At 45.5% G+C, this 14,204-nt stretch overlaps 1 protein-coding gene across 3 annotated transcripts in view; it reads right to left on the bottom strand.

The window, feature by feature from the left end:
• Nucleotides 1–14,204, bottom strand: part of IRF6 (interferon regulatory factor 6) — a 37,712-nt gene that overhangs the window by 1,878 nt on the left and 21,630 nt on the right. For all 3 annotated transcript variants that reach the window (XM_042976632.1, XM_007096149.3, XM_015543857.2), the window contains exons 2-8: nucleotides 11,053–11,136; nucleotides 10,327–10,503; nucleotides 6,058–6,262; nucleotides 4,674–4,802; nucleotides 2,483–2,626; nucleotides 1,018–1,410; nucleotides 210–328 (exon numbers count right to left, since the gene is read on the bottom strand). In XM_042976632.1, the coding sequence (XP_042832566.1) occupies nucleotides 210–328; nucleotides 1,018–1,410; nucleotides 2,483–2,626; nucleotides 4,674–4,802; nucleotides 6,058–6,262; nucleotides 10,327–10,500 (1,164 nt within the window). In that variant the 5' untranslated portion in view covers nucleotides 10,501–10,503; nucleotides 11,053–11,136. The remainder of the gene's footprint in view (nucleotides 1–209; nucleotides 329–1,017; nucleotides 1,411–2,482; nucleotides 2,627–4,673; nucleotides 4,803–6,057; nucleotides 6,263–10,326; nucleotides 10,504–11,052; nucleotides 11,137–14,204) is intronic.

Raw genomic sequence — 14,204 nt, 5'->3', positions numbered from 1 at the left:
ACTTTGAGGACCTTGTATTCTCCAGCTTGGCCCTGCTTTAATAGGACCTACTTGGTTCTTGCAAAAAACAAAGCTTGAGTCGGCTACTCTATCTGACGGGATTAAAACCCACATAAGCTGATGGATCTTTGCTCAGCACAACCCTAGTCTTAGGGGCTAAAGCACTGGTAAAAAGGCAAAGAGTTGTTGACACATCCTTATCTCCTCACCTGAACCAAGATGAGTTTCCTTTCCAGGGGCTTCCCATCTGGCCATTCTTCCCCAAAGCATAAATAGATCTCAAATGGCGGCTGCTTCTCTATCTGTCCTTTCTGGTGGGCAATGAGATCTGTAGAAGGTGGAAGAGCAAGTCTGGTGTACTGGGTCCTTCCATATCCACTCAGTTAATACCATATTTTATGCTGTCCAATATGGTGACCACTAGCCACATGTGGCTATTACATTTAAATTAATTAAAATCAAATAGTTCTTTAGTCATATGAGTCACATATGCTCAACGGCCCCATGTGGGCTATAGTGGACAAGACAAATATACAACATTATCATTTCAGAGGGTTCTGTTGGACGTCACTGAACTAGACCTGAGGTTCAAATTATATTGTAAAATCCACATTTCAGTATTCTCCCTAAATTTGTCTGCTTGAATTTGCCACTCAGATATTTCCCAAATGAGAAGAGTATATCTTTTGCTGATTATGATGATGTCACCTTCCAAAGTTAAGGATAAGCTGGTGGCATTTGGTGGTAATGACAAGGCTGTCTCCCTCTTCTGCTATTAAAACTGCCACAACCGACCTAAAAATAGCTTCCAAGTACATAGCTTTGAAGTGGAATGCCCTTCTTTGTTGCCCAGGTCACTTTCAGTTTTCAGCACTAAAGTTCCCTTCTACCTTGACTTCCTCCAGAAGTAGTTTTTTATTAAGATCTTTGCAGATCCAAGAAGGGGGTGGGGAAGGGAAGGAGGAAAACCTTCCAGGGAGCAGTGCCCAACCATCAACCTTCTGAAAAACGACTTACCACTAAGGAATGTTTCCAGACAGAATAGTTTGACCTTCTTTTGTCTCTCAATCAGGTTGGGGGCAACAGGTGATGGGGCACATGGCCCAGACCAGTACACCTTGCACTGGCACAGCCTGATGGCATAAATGGCATGACCGCTGACCTCTAGGATCAGTCCTCTGTCCATGACATCTAGCAGTTTACTGGTGAACAGCTTCTGCTTCTCATTGGTGATGTGCTCTGGACCTGGGAACTTGACCTGCTCCAGGCTGACAGGACCGAAGAGCTCCTCTTGGTCAGGCATGGGACCCAGGTCCCCATAGAAGAGCCGGCAGCCCTGGGGGTTGCTCACCGTCATGGTCTGCCCATATTCCTTCCCACGGTACTGAAACTTGATGTCCAGGTCAGTCACTGCAAGGTGAGAGAGGACAGTGAGAGTCCTGCTCTGCTGCTCGGCCTGTCTATCCTTGAGACTCATGCAAGTCCATCAAGATCAGGCCAGTTTTCAACCAGCATTCAGGAAGGTCACTGCCATAGTTATCCTTCCTGTAATAAAGGGAGACATCAACCTATTCCTGGAATATTCAGTCAAAAGGCTGCCTTAAAGCAGACAGTTCAAGGTCCATGTATACTATCTCTGTTTAATCATCACACCCTAAGGGCTAGAATTTCTCCAGGCAGACTTCTGGGGCCAGTCTCCTCACTTATACTGACTTAAGTCTTCACATCAGGAAGCGTTGGAAAGAGCTAAAAACCAAAGTATCTGGTTTGTGCCACATTTTTGGCTCATTTTTAAAGAAATTATCCCAGAGGAATAATAAAAAATACCAATCCATCTTCTGAAAACATATGAGCACACTCTGTGGATCTGTTCTAACAATTTATCATTAAAGGACACAGTTCACAGCAAAGTAAATTTTCACTCATCAAACCTCCATTGAACCTTATAGATCTCATCAAAGCTATTAGCCTCTTGGACAAAATGCTAGCACCTGCATCCCCACCCCCCACCCCATCCCCACTACCACCATGTACACTGTGAAAGGGAGATGGGACAATGACATTGATTCTTCATTGAGATCAATTTGTGTTCAATTCAGAAACATTTTCTCCCACTCAGCAGCCCCTCAAATTCTAAGAGCCTTCTTTATTGAATCCATGTTAATTCATCTTCTTATTCCACAACTGGCCTTGTCCCCAGATCTCCTAGCCAAACTGATTAACCTAGGCTTTCTACCCACCTAAGAGGTGAATAGCCTAGAGCTGCAATGAATCAGAGCACTCCCATGGGCAAGTAGATATGAACTGATGTTTCTTTACTTCTTCCCTGGTGACTCATCAGCCAGCCAGGAACCAGACAGAGGCTGCCTGGAGGATAGGTAGCTACTCTATACATGGCAAATAAATGGAAGCAGAAGGTGGGGCAGGGAAGGGACTATAACAGGAGCTAAAGACCCAACTAGAAAGATCAAGGCTCACTTACTGGGGAGAGAGCTGATCCACAGCTCTGGAGAGCTATAGAAAGGCTGTATGGGTGCCTGGGGTACTTCCATTTCCAGAGGTTCAGTTTTAGGCCACACTGCTTCAGGGCTGCAGTTACCCACACTGGCTGGTGCCATGGGAGAACCTAGAACAGAAGGATGCGGGTGAGCAGGCAGGGGTACCACATACGTACATCACCTGGTCTGAGTTTCTAAAACCTAACAAGGTCAACAGACAAGAGTCAAACACTGGACTATAACTTGGCGTGGCAGCAACCCATCAATGAATGATTCGCACAACTAACATGATAATAAGGTTCCCCTCCTTCTTCTGCTTCCTAATCGTATTAGTTCTCCCATAAACTCATCGTTCAGAAAACCTGCATTTGTTCATGATTAACAGACATGTGAGTCTTCTCTGGGGTTAAATTAGAATGGGCATGAATGAGAGGCTCCCTGTTGCAGATTTCGACCCCAGCAATTAAGTAGGAGTTGGCTGTCTTCAATACAATGAACTCAACTGAATTAATTGATTAGTTTTCAGTGTATAGAAATTCCATTAAAAACAAACAAATACTTTTAGGTACACAAAACATCTGAAAGGATACCCCAAAACCTGAAAGGATCTCTTTCCTCCAGGGAAGCTGAGCAGGAGGTTCAGAGACAGAAAGGAGGGAAAACCTTTTAACTGATTACCTTTGTAATAATCAATAAATTGATTCATTTGTACCATCATGAATTTTAAACCACGTAAGACCACTATTTATTCAAAAGCATCTAGTCAAAGCTTTTTAAGAAAGATAGTGAAACACCCATCCTATTTTCCTGCTCTTGGCAGAGTTGACTCACTCCAAAGTCTACAGATTTCTCCTCCTAGCCTCACCTCTTAGGCATCTATCCTTCAACAATTCTTCCTCTGCCCCAACAGCTCTGAAATCATAGAAGTTAATGTTTCTTTGACCCTTTGTGCACAAGCCTGGTTAAATCTATGTACCCATTTTACTTTTTTGTTTTTAACAGACGTCCCACATCTTCCCAAAAAGGATCCAAGGCAGCCCGTTACATAAGGCCACACAACTTTAGTTTAGTAAAATATGAACAGAAATAGGAAATCAAGATCCTGGAAATAGGTTGCATCCTTTTCAGGGGTAAGAATAATAGAATAAGTCAGTCAAGGATTTGGGAAAGGATCTCACATCTCCAGGTATCCAACTCAAATCACTAAGTGGGAATGTAGCACGTGGCAAAACGGACCATGAAAAAGGTCAATGATATTTTTCTTTACTCATCACTTGGTTGTAAAGATATAAATGGCAGGTTAAGTGAAGGAGGGCAAGTGAACAGACAATAAGGGTTGTTTCTTGATTCTCAAAGGTAAGGGAATCACCTAGAGTAGGGTACTCCAAAAGAGCAAAGGAACCATCTCGATATATTAAATTCTCTAAATGGCACAAGTATCTCATTTGATCTATAGCAGCCAGATGGAATTAGAAAGGCAGTGACAAGCTTCTGAACTAAATGCATAGCATTTGCTCCTAGTCAAATGGACAGGCCAAGTGAAGATGCTGAAAAGCAATTCACCTCATGTTTGAGCTTCTTCAGAATGTGCAGTGGCAGAGTCACGACCTACCTTGTCACAGTGACCTTCCAATCTCTCATTTTTCCTGGGAAGCTGAATTCAAAAAGTCCATAAAGGAAGCAAAAAATCTCCTGCAGATAAATTCTAGCAAACCCTAGTATTAAGAGATGTAGAAATCACAAGATTCTCATGATATAGCCCTAGCAAAGTAGACCCTGTTAAGAAAGTGACACAAAATTCATACCAAGAGAAATAGTGAAAGAGTTTGCCTACAATTCATAAAAATGGTATCTGCTGCACTTGGGCTTAAGGAAAATTAGTGAAATTTATAACTGATGTATTTGTATATGGGATTGAGAACGGATTTGAATTTTTAATTTCTCTGAATTATGTGTAAGATTCAGATGTTCTCTAGGCCTGGAAGCCACCCTCTGGGATAACTGGGCCAGCAGAGTTCCTTTGTCTATGACCCCTACTTGCTAATGGACCAGCAGCTTGGCGACAGGACCTGGTCACTGCTCCCGGTGCCGTGGGGGCCGAGGGGTCAGCAGTTGCAAAGGCAAAGCCTCTTCCATCCTCCTCACTCTTCTGTACCACCTATCACACCCACTCACCATTGATGTTCAGGAAGGGGAAGGTGTCCTGGATGGGAACATGGTGCTGTGACTGGTCAAGCTCATCTTCCTCATCTTCTTCATCTACATCATTATCCTTCTCATCCCAAGGAGCAGATCCAGTGGATCCTACCCGAGAAACAGACACACAAGCCGCCAAGTGAGCCACTCAGGTTGCACTACCATCCTTGCTGCTGATCCACTGTCCATATTAGGTACTGTTAGTACAGAGGTTCCCCGGGTTCAGTGTGCTCCCTCCACATCCTAGCCAAAAAGAATGGGAACCAAAGCTGTATTAACCTCTGGCTCCAACTCCTATTGAGCCCTAACATGAGCTCTCTTCCCCTCCCCTACTTTTAGGACCTGCACGCCCTACTCCCCTTTCCTAGAAATCTCTTAATTCCTACTTTTGCTACACATTAACATCGCTTTTAAGGACTCAAGAACACTAACTTCTCTCCTTTAAGCTTAAAGCGAGGACAGATGCTTCCCTCTTGGCAGGGGCTCACTAGATTCATTGGAGGACAAGTCTAAATTGTCTGGCCTTTAGTTGGTGCTTGCCAGGCATTGGGTAAACAGGAGGATCAGGTGATATTCGCTTAGAAAAAGTATCCTACAAATTAAATAATCACTCATCCAACATTTACAGAGAACGTAATAGCTTTTAAATGTCATGTCAGTTGAGTCTTAACAATAGTCTTTGAAGTAGGCAGGAAAGATGAGAACCCAGATTTTACCATTGAAGAAACTGAGGCTCAAAGTTCATATGACTTGATTCGATGTTTCACAAGGAGCAAAGTGATAAGAGCCAGGTTCAGAATTCAAACCTCCTAAGGTTTAATTCCTCTATCTTCAAAACTACTTGACCTCTCCTCTCAGTGTTGAGTCCCAAAGGAAGCTCTTCCTACAGTAGGAATCTACATAGCCTCTATATTCTAATGCTTTAAGCAGTCAGGCTAGTGACTATTCCCCTAAGTGAACAAGAAGATTTTGTTGTCTTTACATCTTTTGTTCTCTGGGTCCTTCCTAGGGAAAGGCCTTCTTGCTTTTCCAATCTTAAACTTTGTAAGAGATTTGCAAGTCAACTATCTCTTTTTTATTTAAGTTTTTTAAATGTTTGTTTATTTTTGAGAGAGACAGAGCACAAGCAGGAGAGGGGCAGAGAGAGAGGAAGACACAGAATCAGAAGTGGGCTCCAGGCTCTGAGCTGTCAGCACAGAGCCCGACACAGGGCTTGAACTCATGAGCCATGAGATCGTGACCCGAGCTGAAGTCCAACACTTAATCCGACTGAGCCACCCAGGAGCCCCCAACTATCTCCTTAAGAGCCTAGCCCAGAACCTGGTTCACTATCCCCCCGTCTCCCCAGCAGCTGGGGCCTCACCTGGGTTAATGATTGACCCCTGAGGCTGGGGGATGTCACACACTTGATATATCTTCACTGGGTTCATGGGCACTTCCTTGGTGCCATCATACATCAGGTTGAATTCCCTGCTCTTGTTGAGAGCACAGCGGAGCTGGGCCTTCCATTTAGCCGGGTCAGGGTCATCCACTCCTTCCTGGTACTTCCCAGTCTCCACAGCCCAGGCCTGAAGAATAGGAAACTGTAGTGAATGCCTGCTGTTGCCCAGTACAAAGTGTACTCACCCTCTCCCATATAGACACACGCGCACACACACCCCTGCCTTGCTGCCCCACCATCCCAATCCCAATTTAGAGAGCCTGCAGCAGGAAACACCATCCTCAGGACCAGGCAAAGCAGGGCCTGAGGGAAATTAAGCCATAAGTAAACACAATCTTTTGAAAGGAGGAGCCTCATCTCAAGTGTTGATGCCAGCACCACCTGTCAATAGTGGCTGTAACAAGGGTTGAAAATAAAGAAAAGTCTGGAAAAAAATACAATTCACTCTTGAACACTATAGGGGTCAGGAATACTGACTCCTTGCACAGTCAAAACTCCACATACATTTTTAATTTTTTTTTATTTATTTTGAGAAAGAGATAGAGAGCGAGTGGGGAAGGGGGCAGAGAGAGAGAGACAGACAGACAGACAGACAGACACACAGACAGACAGAATCCCAAGCAGGCTCTGCACTGTCAATGCAGAGCCCAGTGAAGGGCTCAAACTCATGAACCATGAGACCATGATCTGAGCCGAAATCAAGTCAGACACTTAACCGACTCAGCCACCCAGGTGCTCCAAAAATCCACACATATAATTTTTGACTCCCCAAAACTTAACTACTACTAGCCTCCTGTTGACCAGAAGCCTTACTGGTAACAGTCGATTAACACATATTTTGTATATCATATGCTGTATTACAATGAAATAAGCTAGAGAAAAGACATGCTAGTAAGAAAATCATAAGAAAAGTACACAGTACTGTATTTGTCAAAAAAAAATGCGCATATAAGCGGACCTGCACAGTTCAAACCCATATTGTTCAAACGTCAACTGTATACACCAAAATGCTAGTGGTAACTTTGGCTAGCAGGACTTCAGGTAAAATTTTTTGGCTTATTTGTTTTGACATTAATTACTTACAAGACAAAAGGAGATGGCATGTGATATGAAGAGTTTGGCCTTGCTGTTCCCTCCCCCCTACATCCTTCAATCTGATGCTTAAATAATTGTAGAAAACAAGTACCTTTAGGAATAAGAGCCTGTAGGAGGACAGGAAGCACACTCTGGGAGTTCAGCTGAACATTGAGGGCCTCATTCAGCTGACCCCATGTCCTAGTAAACCCCCACCCCCTGCCCTTCCCTAGTTCCTCAAAGTCCCACTTCACTGGAAATACTTTGCTGCAAACACCAGGGGCTGGTGGCATGAGCTAAAACCACTTTGGCTCCTCCTCTCTGGTTTTCAGTTTCCAGGTCCAATGGCATGTCTGTTTCCACTCACGGGATATCCACTCTCCCCGGCTGCTAATACAGTCTCAGATCTCTATGCTTTCTTCAGGACATCACGTTCTGATGCAGAGAAGGGGGATGTCATTAGCAGAGTAGTCAAGATCAGGAAGCACACACCAACTTGTTCAAGTGGACAGGGCACACGTCCAGTCCCAACTCTCTGCCTCTGCTTCTGACCTCAAGCTGAAATGGAAACGTCCTGCCCCATCCTTTGAGATCTCTGATCTCCCTCAGTCCCTCCCTGCAGAACCTGACCATCATGAGGAAGTTTCTTCCAAAACTAATTTAAATCCTTCTCTTCTAATTCCGGCTCACTTCTTACCATTTCCTCAGGCTTGGGGGCACCTGCATTTGTTTCGCACTATAGGATGAAGAGGTCTGCCCTAGGTGGCTGCACTGGCACCATTCCATACAGCTCCCCACAGGGGATTTCGACTTCATCCATCCCTAGGGTCTGGGAAGCACATCTCCAGTTGTGCCTGACTGCTGCCTTGCCACATTTACCTTTCCGTTTATTTGATCCCCTGCGCATTCTCCCACTCTGGCCCCACCCAGCTGGCGTGGACTGTGCTGACTTTGGCATGGGTCTTCAAGTTTCTGTGGCTCCCTAAATCCCTGCCCCTCCATGGAGAGCAGCCAGACTAACCCAGAAGCGCTGCCCCAGCCTTACTGCTCACAACACAGACATTCTTCCTCAGGACCCACTCAGAAGGTTCAGAGGGCCAGGGCTGATGCAGCAGAACACAGTACCAGACACGTGGCATTCACTGGGATTTATAAACATGACTTACTCAAACCCATTCTGAGTCTTGCTTCTGACATTCGGGTCACGGTGGAGGTCCCTATTCCCCTTCCAGAAATGGAAGTAACCTCTGTATTTTGATGGTAATTCACTATTTCTCCCCATACATTATTTCACTCAATTCTCATGACAATCCTCTGAGGCAGGCAAGACTGGTTTCGTCTCCATTTTACCAAAGGGGAAGCTAAAACCCAAAGAGACTATGTGACTTGTTCAAGACCATATGTGCAATTGATAGTAGTAGGATTTGAAATCAGATCTTCCAATTCCTGGCCAGAATGAGGTAGTATGGTAATGGGGGAGCAGATAGGCTTGAGTTCAAATCCAGGCCACACCCATTATTGGATGTGTGATTCTGGCAAATTATTAGTCCCCCCTGAGACTCAGCCTCTGCATCTACAACATAAGAGGAATACCCCCCCTTACAGAGTTCCTGAGAATTAAATGAGATAATGGGCACCCATTTAATGCTAGCACCCCGCTGCTTCCCCCTCCCCCCACACAACCTGCCCAAGGCCTGTCAGAGCTTGGGATGGGTGAAAGCACCCTCACTCTTCTCCTGACTTAAAGGCCCTCCCTGACTATTCCACAAGCAGAGATACAGATATAAATAAGACAAGCTTCCTGCAGCCACTTTTTTCTCAAGCCCGAAGCACACAGATTGCTCTCGTGAATAGGGCTTTCAGGAACCAGCCTCTTCCCCCATGGCCAGCCACCCCCAGCCACCAACAGCAAATCCAGTTTCAGACCAAGGCCACAACCACAAGTCAGCTGGGCCAGGGCAGGTCAATTCCCCCCTCAATGCCGACTCCAGCAATTGGTACTGGTTTCAAGATGTCTTCCCTACCATTTTCATACCGTTATTTAATTGGTAAATTAAAAGTGCTCCTTTACCTTCTTTCTAAGCACTCTCAGACCAATTTTCTCTCCACTACTTGGGTCTATACCTGATATAACTGAGTTGGGAAACATCTCTCAGATGGCTCTCCTTTGAGGGGCGAGCCCACCTTTTCTGATCCAATCTCAGCAAGAACTTGGGGTGTCACTCTTGAGGAGGCCCAGCGTAAGGACCGGATTTCCTTCTGACTTCCAGCTTAGAGAGGGAAGAAGAGGCTAAACTCACTTCTCTGTGACTTGGAGAGGCAGGAACTTAAGCCAGCAGCTGACACGGAAGACAGGCCAGCACAGAGAAGTTGGTCTGGAGCAGAGGCACAGGCTCCAGAGTTACAAACAACATAACACTCCTTCCCACACCCAGCTTCCCACCTACGTCTGTCTTAAGTCAAGCTTTGGCTTCATGAGATTTTGTAAAATGCCAGTGATTAAATCTGGTTTTAAGTAAAACAATTCTCATATCAGGTATTTTTTATTTAAGAAAACATATTTGTAGAATAAAAGCTTGCACTATATCATCTCTCATTTTTTTAAGCAGAGGTGATGGGTGGGGTAAGGGATTTTAATACCAAAAGAAAAACTTGCAAAGAACCCTCTACACCCATCCTACGGTCTATGTTAGGAGCCTGCTAACACTCAGTAGTTCTGTCCTGGGTTGGAGAGCCGTCCCTGGCCCAAGCACCTCTCTCCATAGCAAGAACCCTGAGTGAATGAAGAACAATAGTTATTTGCTGACCCTGGGAGCTTTTGGAACAACCCCATCAGTCCAATCATTTGTAGTTTAGCCAACTGCACCTGGGATCTTTTGGGATGTGAGTCGAGCTCCTTCGACCAATGGGAAAGAATAAGCGGCCTCAAACATTATGGACATGCCCCAGCAGGAGAAATTACTACGCCTAAGTTTGGGCACCCCCTTCATAAACATTCTCTCTGATGCAGGAGCATCTGGATCTAGTGTATCCCCATGCCAAAATAGAAAACAGAACAACCGAAAACATCCACATAGGTCTGACAGAACCGGTCCGATGGTAGAAGAAGTCCTTTACCTTGAAAATGGTATTTTCCTCCTCTTGTTGGGGGCTATGCCGGGTGGCATGTTTCCAGGGAATCTGGAAGCGCTTGGAGTCCCTGTGTAGCCAGATGAGCCCGGGGTACAGGCCACTATCCACCTGGGCCACCAGCCAGGGCTTCAGCCGAACTCTGCGGGGGTGGAGGGCCATGATCTGGGTGGAGGGGTAAAGAGTAGAGAGCGCAGGGGAATTAGGCCAGCCTCTGGGAACTTTTCCCAGCCACTGTTCCCGTATGATAGAGCTACAGTTTCATTAGATTACAGCAAAGAAACTAAATATGGGAATGCACTGTGCCAGGTAAGGAAGAAAAGAAAAGAGGTTAAAAGGTCCTTTTGATTCTTATTCCAAAGCCATTTATGCTTCATGTTCTAGCCAAATCAGACTTATCATGTAAGTGGATCACATTTCTTCTATTTAAATCCTGAAGCAGAAAAAGAAAAAAGATGATGTCACCCCTGCTGGAACACAGTCCTTCCTGAAGAACCAAGGGCTCTTGGAATTGCTCTTTTCAATCTCATCTCAGGAAAAGGAAGAAAAAAAGGTATGGAAACAGCAAAGATACAGGGCAAGAATTTGAAGCACACTCTCTTTTTCAACAAGAGAACTAAAGGCGAGTGGGGAATATATTAGGAAGAAATGACCCCATTGTGGTGAGAGAGAAGTAGACAAGGGGCAGGTCCTGGTTCCAACATCCTCACTTACAGAGATGAGCAGGCAGTGTCTCCACGGGGTTCTGAAGAGCTGGACCTCAGGTCAGCTTCCTTTTCTCTGGACCACCCAAAGACTCTGGAGCAAGAAAAAAGGGGTCTGAGTTGGTTATCAACAGGACAATCCAGTGGCTGGGAGAATACTAGGGAACATGGGAGACAAAGGCTCTGAGGACCCTTTCTTGCACCTGAGTCCAGAAAAGTCCAGGAGCCCTAGAATAATCAAATGCTACAGTTCCTAAACTTAGGCTGCTAACCACAATCATAAGACAGGCTCTGTTCTGCTCAGGCAGCCTCCTCCACCTGGGTCTGTTTGTCTCCACACGAAGGCTAGAGTGACCTCTTTGGTTGCAGGAGCTGGCCTGGGTAAAGTCTGCGATTGATTCTCATAAAAATACACGGGCACAGCAGATAACATTCGGCAGCAGCCAGCACTCACAGCAGAAAACAAAGGCCTGCCCAGATTGGGTGTCTTTAGGAAAGACTAGTCAGTCACTAGAGACTTGTTTGCTTGGGATGTTGTGTTTAGACTTTTTGGGTGTTCTCATCTTACTTTGTTTTTACTTCAGGTGAAAAAGGGAGGCCTGCAAAATAGCGTTCACTCAACAAATATGTGTTCATCAGCTACTGTGTGTCCAGCACTATGTCCGTTAAAAAGCACATAGTTTTCCTCAGACTCCCTGAAGAAACCCACATTGGAAGTGCTCAAGCCCCACAGTGGCCTGAGGAAACGAAGATAAATAAGTCACCTTCACACCCAGGAAGATCCCCACCTGGATCACAGTTCAGAAACCAAACCAGTTGAGTCAGCTGAAGGCTCCCACTCAGAGGAGCTTAGCTGAGGGGGTGGCCTCAGCCACCACTTCCTTCCCCAGCCAGACACCCAACAAACAGGGAAAACCCAAACCAACTCAGCTTCTGGCACTTTAAGAGCAAGGCAGGACCTGCTCTCACCTGAGCCTCTGACCCAATTAACAAGTCCTGCAACTGAAACCTTCCCCCTGGGAGCACAGCTCACAGTGGGCAGGCAAGGTTGGCATGCAGTATTCAACTGTCCCCCACCCCATCCCCATGTTGTTGGCCATGGTTTTGGAAGGGCAGCAAGTCAAGCCACCAAACCGGGGAGAACATTTACCTTATAAGGAGTAGAGAATGCATATTCTCCTAAGGGCAAGTTCTACTTTCTCCTCCACAGTCCCAGGCTACTGGAAAGGGGATGGGGCAAGGAAAGGACGAATAGGGACATGGGCGACACGTTGGTCAACCCTGCAAGGAACTTTTGCAGTACCAGTAAATGCTGGGTCTATGTTTGTCAGACATGTGAAATCTCCTTCTGGATGGACTTTGAAGAAAAGGGCTTATCCTAGCTGATTGACAGCTCATCAAGAAAAAATTAAAGCAACGGAGCCAACATGGGGAACTGCACATAGTGATAGGGAAGGAGAAGCAGCCACCCATAGAGATGGATTGTTAAGATCTAGAGTCCTGGGTTCTCAACATTCTCTCAAGATGGCACCACACATGAGCAACCCCGCCCCAGCCTGCCTTCCTCCGTGCCCCACCTCCCTCACTGCTAACCCTCTCCACCTTCTGGAAGTCAGCCAAGATCTCCCTTACCTGCCACCCAATAACTAAGACTCTAAACACTGGCAGAGAAGGAAAAGCTGGAAGCAACCAAAATAACAGAGGAAAATGGCTAATTCACAGGCTGCAATATTAAGCAGTCATTAACAACGGGACGTCTGAAGAATTTTTATTGGATCTGGGGAAATGTTTACAACATGAAGTTAAGGGAGAAAATACAGCATACAATATTGACTGTAGACTAGTATCTTCACCTTGTAACATAACATGCACTTGGGTACTTAGGCACATACACACATAATTTAAAAAAGGAAAAGATAATACATCAATGTAACAAGATATTCACAATGGTTACCTGGTGATGGGATTATGAGTGAATTTTATACTTGCTCATATACTTGTGTATATGATTCACATTTTCCTACAATGACATGTTTCAATTTATGATAACAATAATAAAAAAGCTACAAGTAATATCTTTTCAACCAAAAAAAAAATATTAGCTTAGGAAGCTAAGACATTTCTTGGCCCCTGGAAGGTATAAAAGATGATGTTCTTCAGCTAATGAGAGCACGGTACCAACAATCCTTCATATCTACACTGACTTTACAAAGTTTACATACACTTTTATTTACCGTGTTTGATTTCATCCTCATGATCAGGAAGTGGCATGTATTATCATCCCCATTAAAAAAAAAATTTTTTTTAACATTTATTTATTTTTGAGACAGAGAGAGAGAGAGAGAGAGCATGAACAGGGGAGGGTCAGAGAAAGAGGGAGACACAGAATCCGAAACAGGCTCCAGGCTCTGAGCTGTCAGCACAGAGCCCAACGCGGGGCTCGAACCCACGGACCGCGAGATCATGACCTGAGCCGAAGTCGGAGGCTTAACCGACTGAGCCACCCAGGCGCCCCTCATCCCCATTTTATAGCTGGGTTAACTGAGACCCAGAAAAGTGCTTTATCTGGGGCCTGGACCCACCACTCCTCATCAGAGTGTGCTGTACTGAATCTTGCCACTAACCCTGCCTTCCAAGTCCCTCCCTTCTTCTACACACTAAGAGAGTAAACCAAAAACATTAACAAGATCCCAGCAGCATGAAGGGCCAAGGAAGTGGTTAGGGAGAAGACTGCATGACACCCGCCACCAAACACACCTAAATCAGAGTTCTCTTCCAAAACATTCTCAGCGCCCAAATCTCAATGCCCACAGAAACTTAGCCTAGCTGAAGTCAGCCCTAGTATCTCCAGCTGCCATCACAGTGAAATTCAAGGCCTGTGTCTCCAATAGGTATTTGACCAGCCAAAGAACAAAGATGCTAACCCATCCACTCCCCTCACGCTGGGCATCCAGCTGGGATACTTTCAACCTCCCTCAGACACTAATTCTCCTCTCTCACACCCCCATTCCAGGGAGCAGGCCCTCTATAAACACCCCCACTGCCACCTCTGCAGCCCTTCCCCAGACGAGTTTCCAAGGGCAGCACTACCTCAAAGTATAGATTCGAGATTGGGCTGTCAATGGTTTGGCTCAGAGTGAAAACCATTTGCCAGGGAGTCCT

Source organism: Panthera tigris, chromosome F3 (assembly GCF_018350195.1).
Source record: "Panthera tigris isolate Pti1 chromosome F3, P.tigris_Pti1_mat1.1, whole genome shotgun sequence".
Lineage (NCBI taxonomy): Eukaryota > Metazoa > Chordata > Mammalia > Carnivora > Felidae > Panthera > Panthera tigris.
The sequence above is the reverse complement of the archived record's forward strand: the minus strand, read 5'-3'. Positions and strand labels throughout refer to the sequence as shown.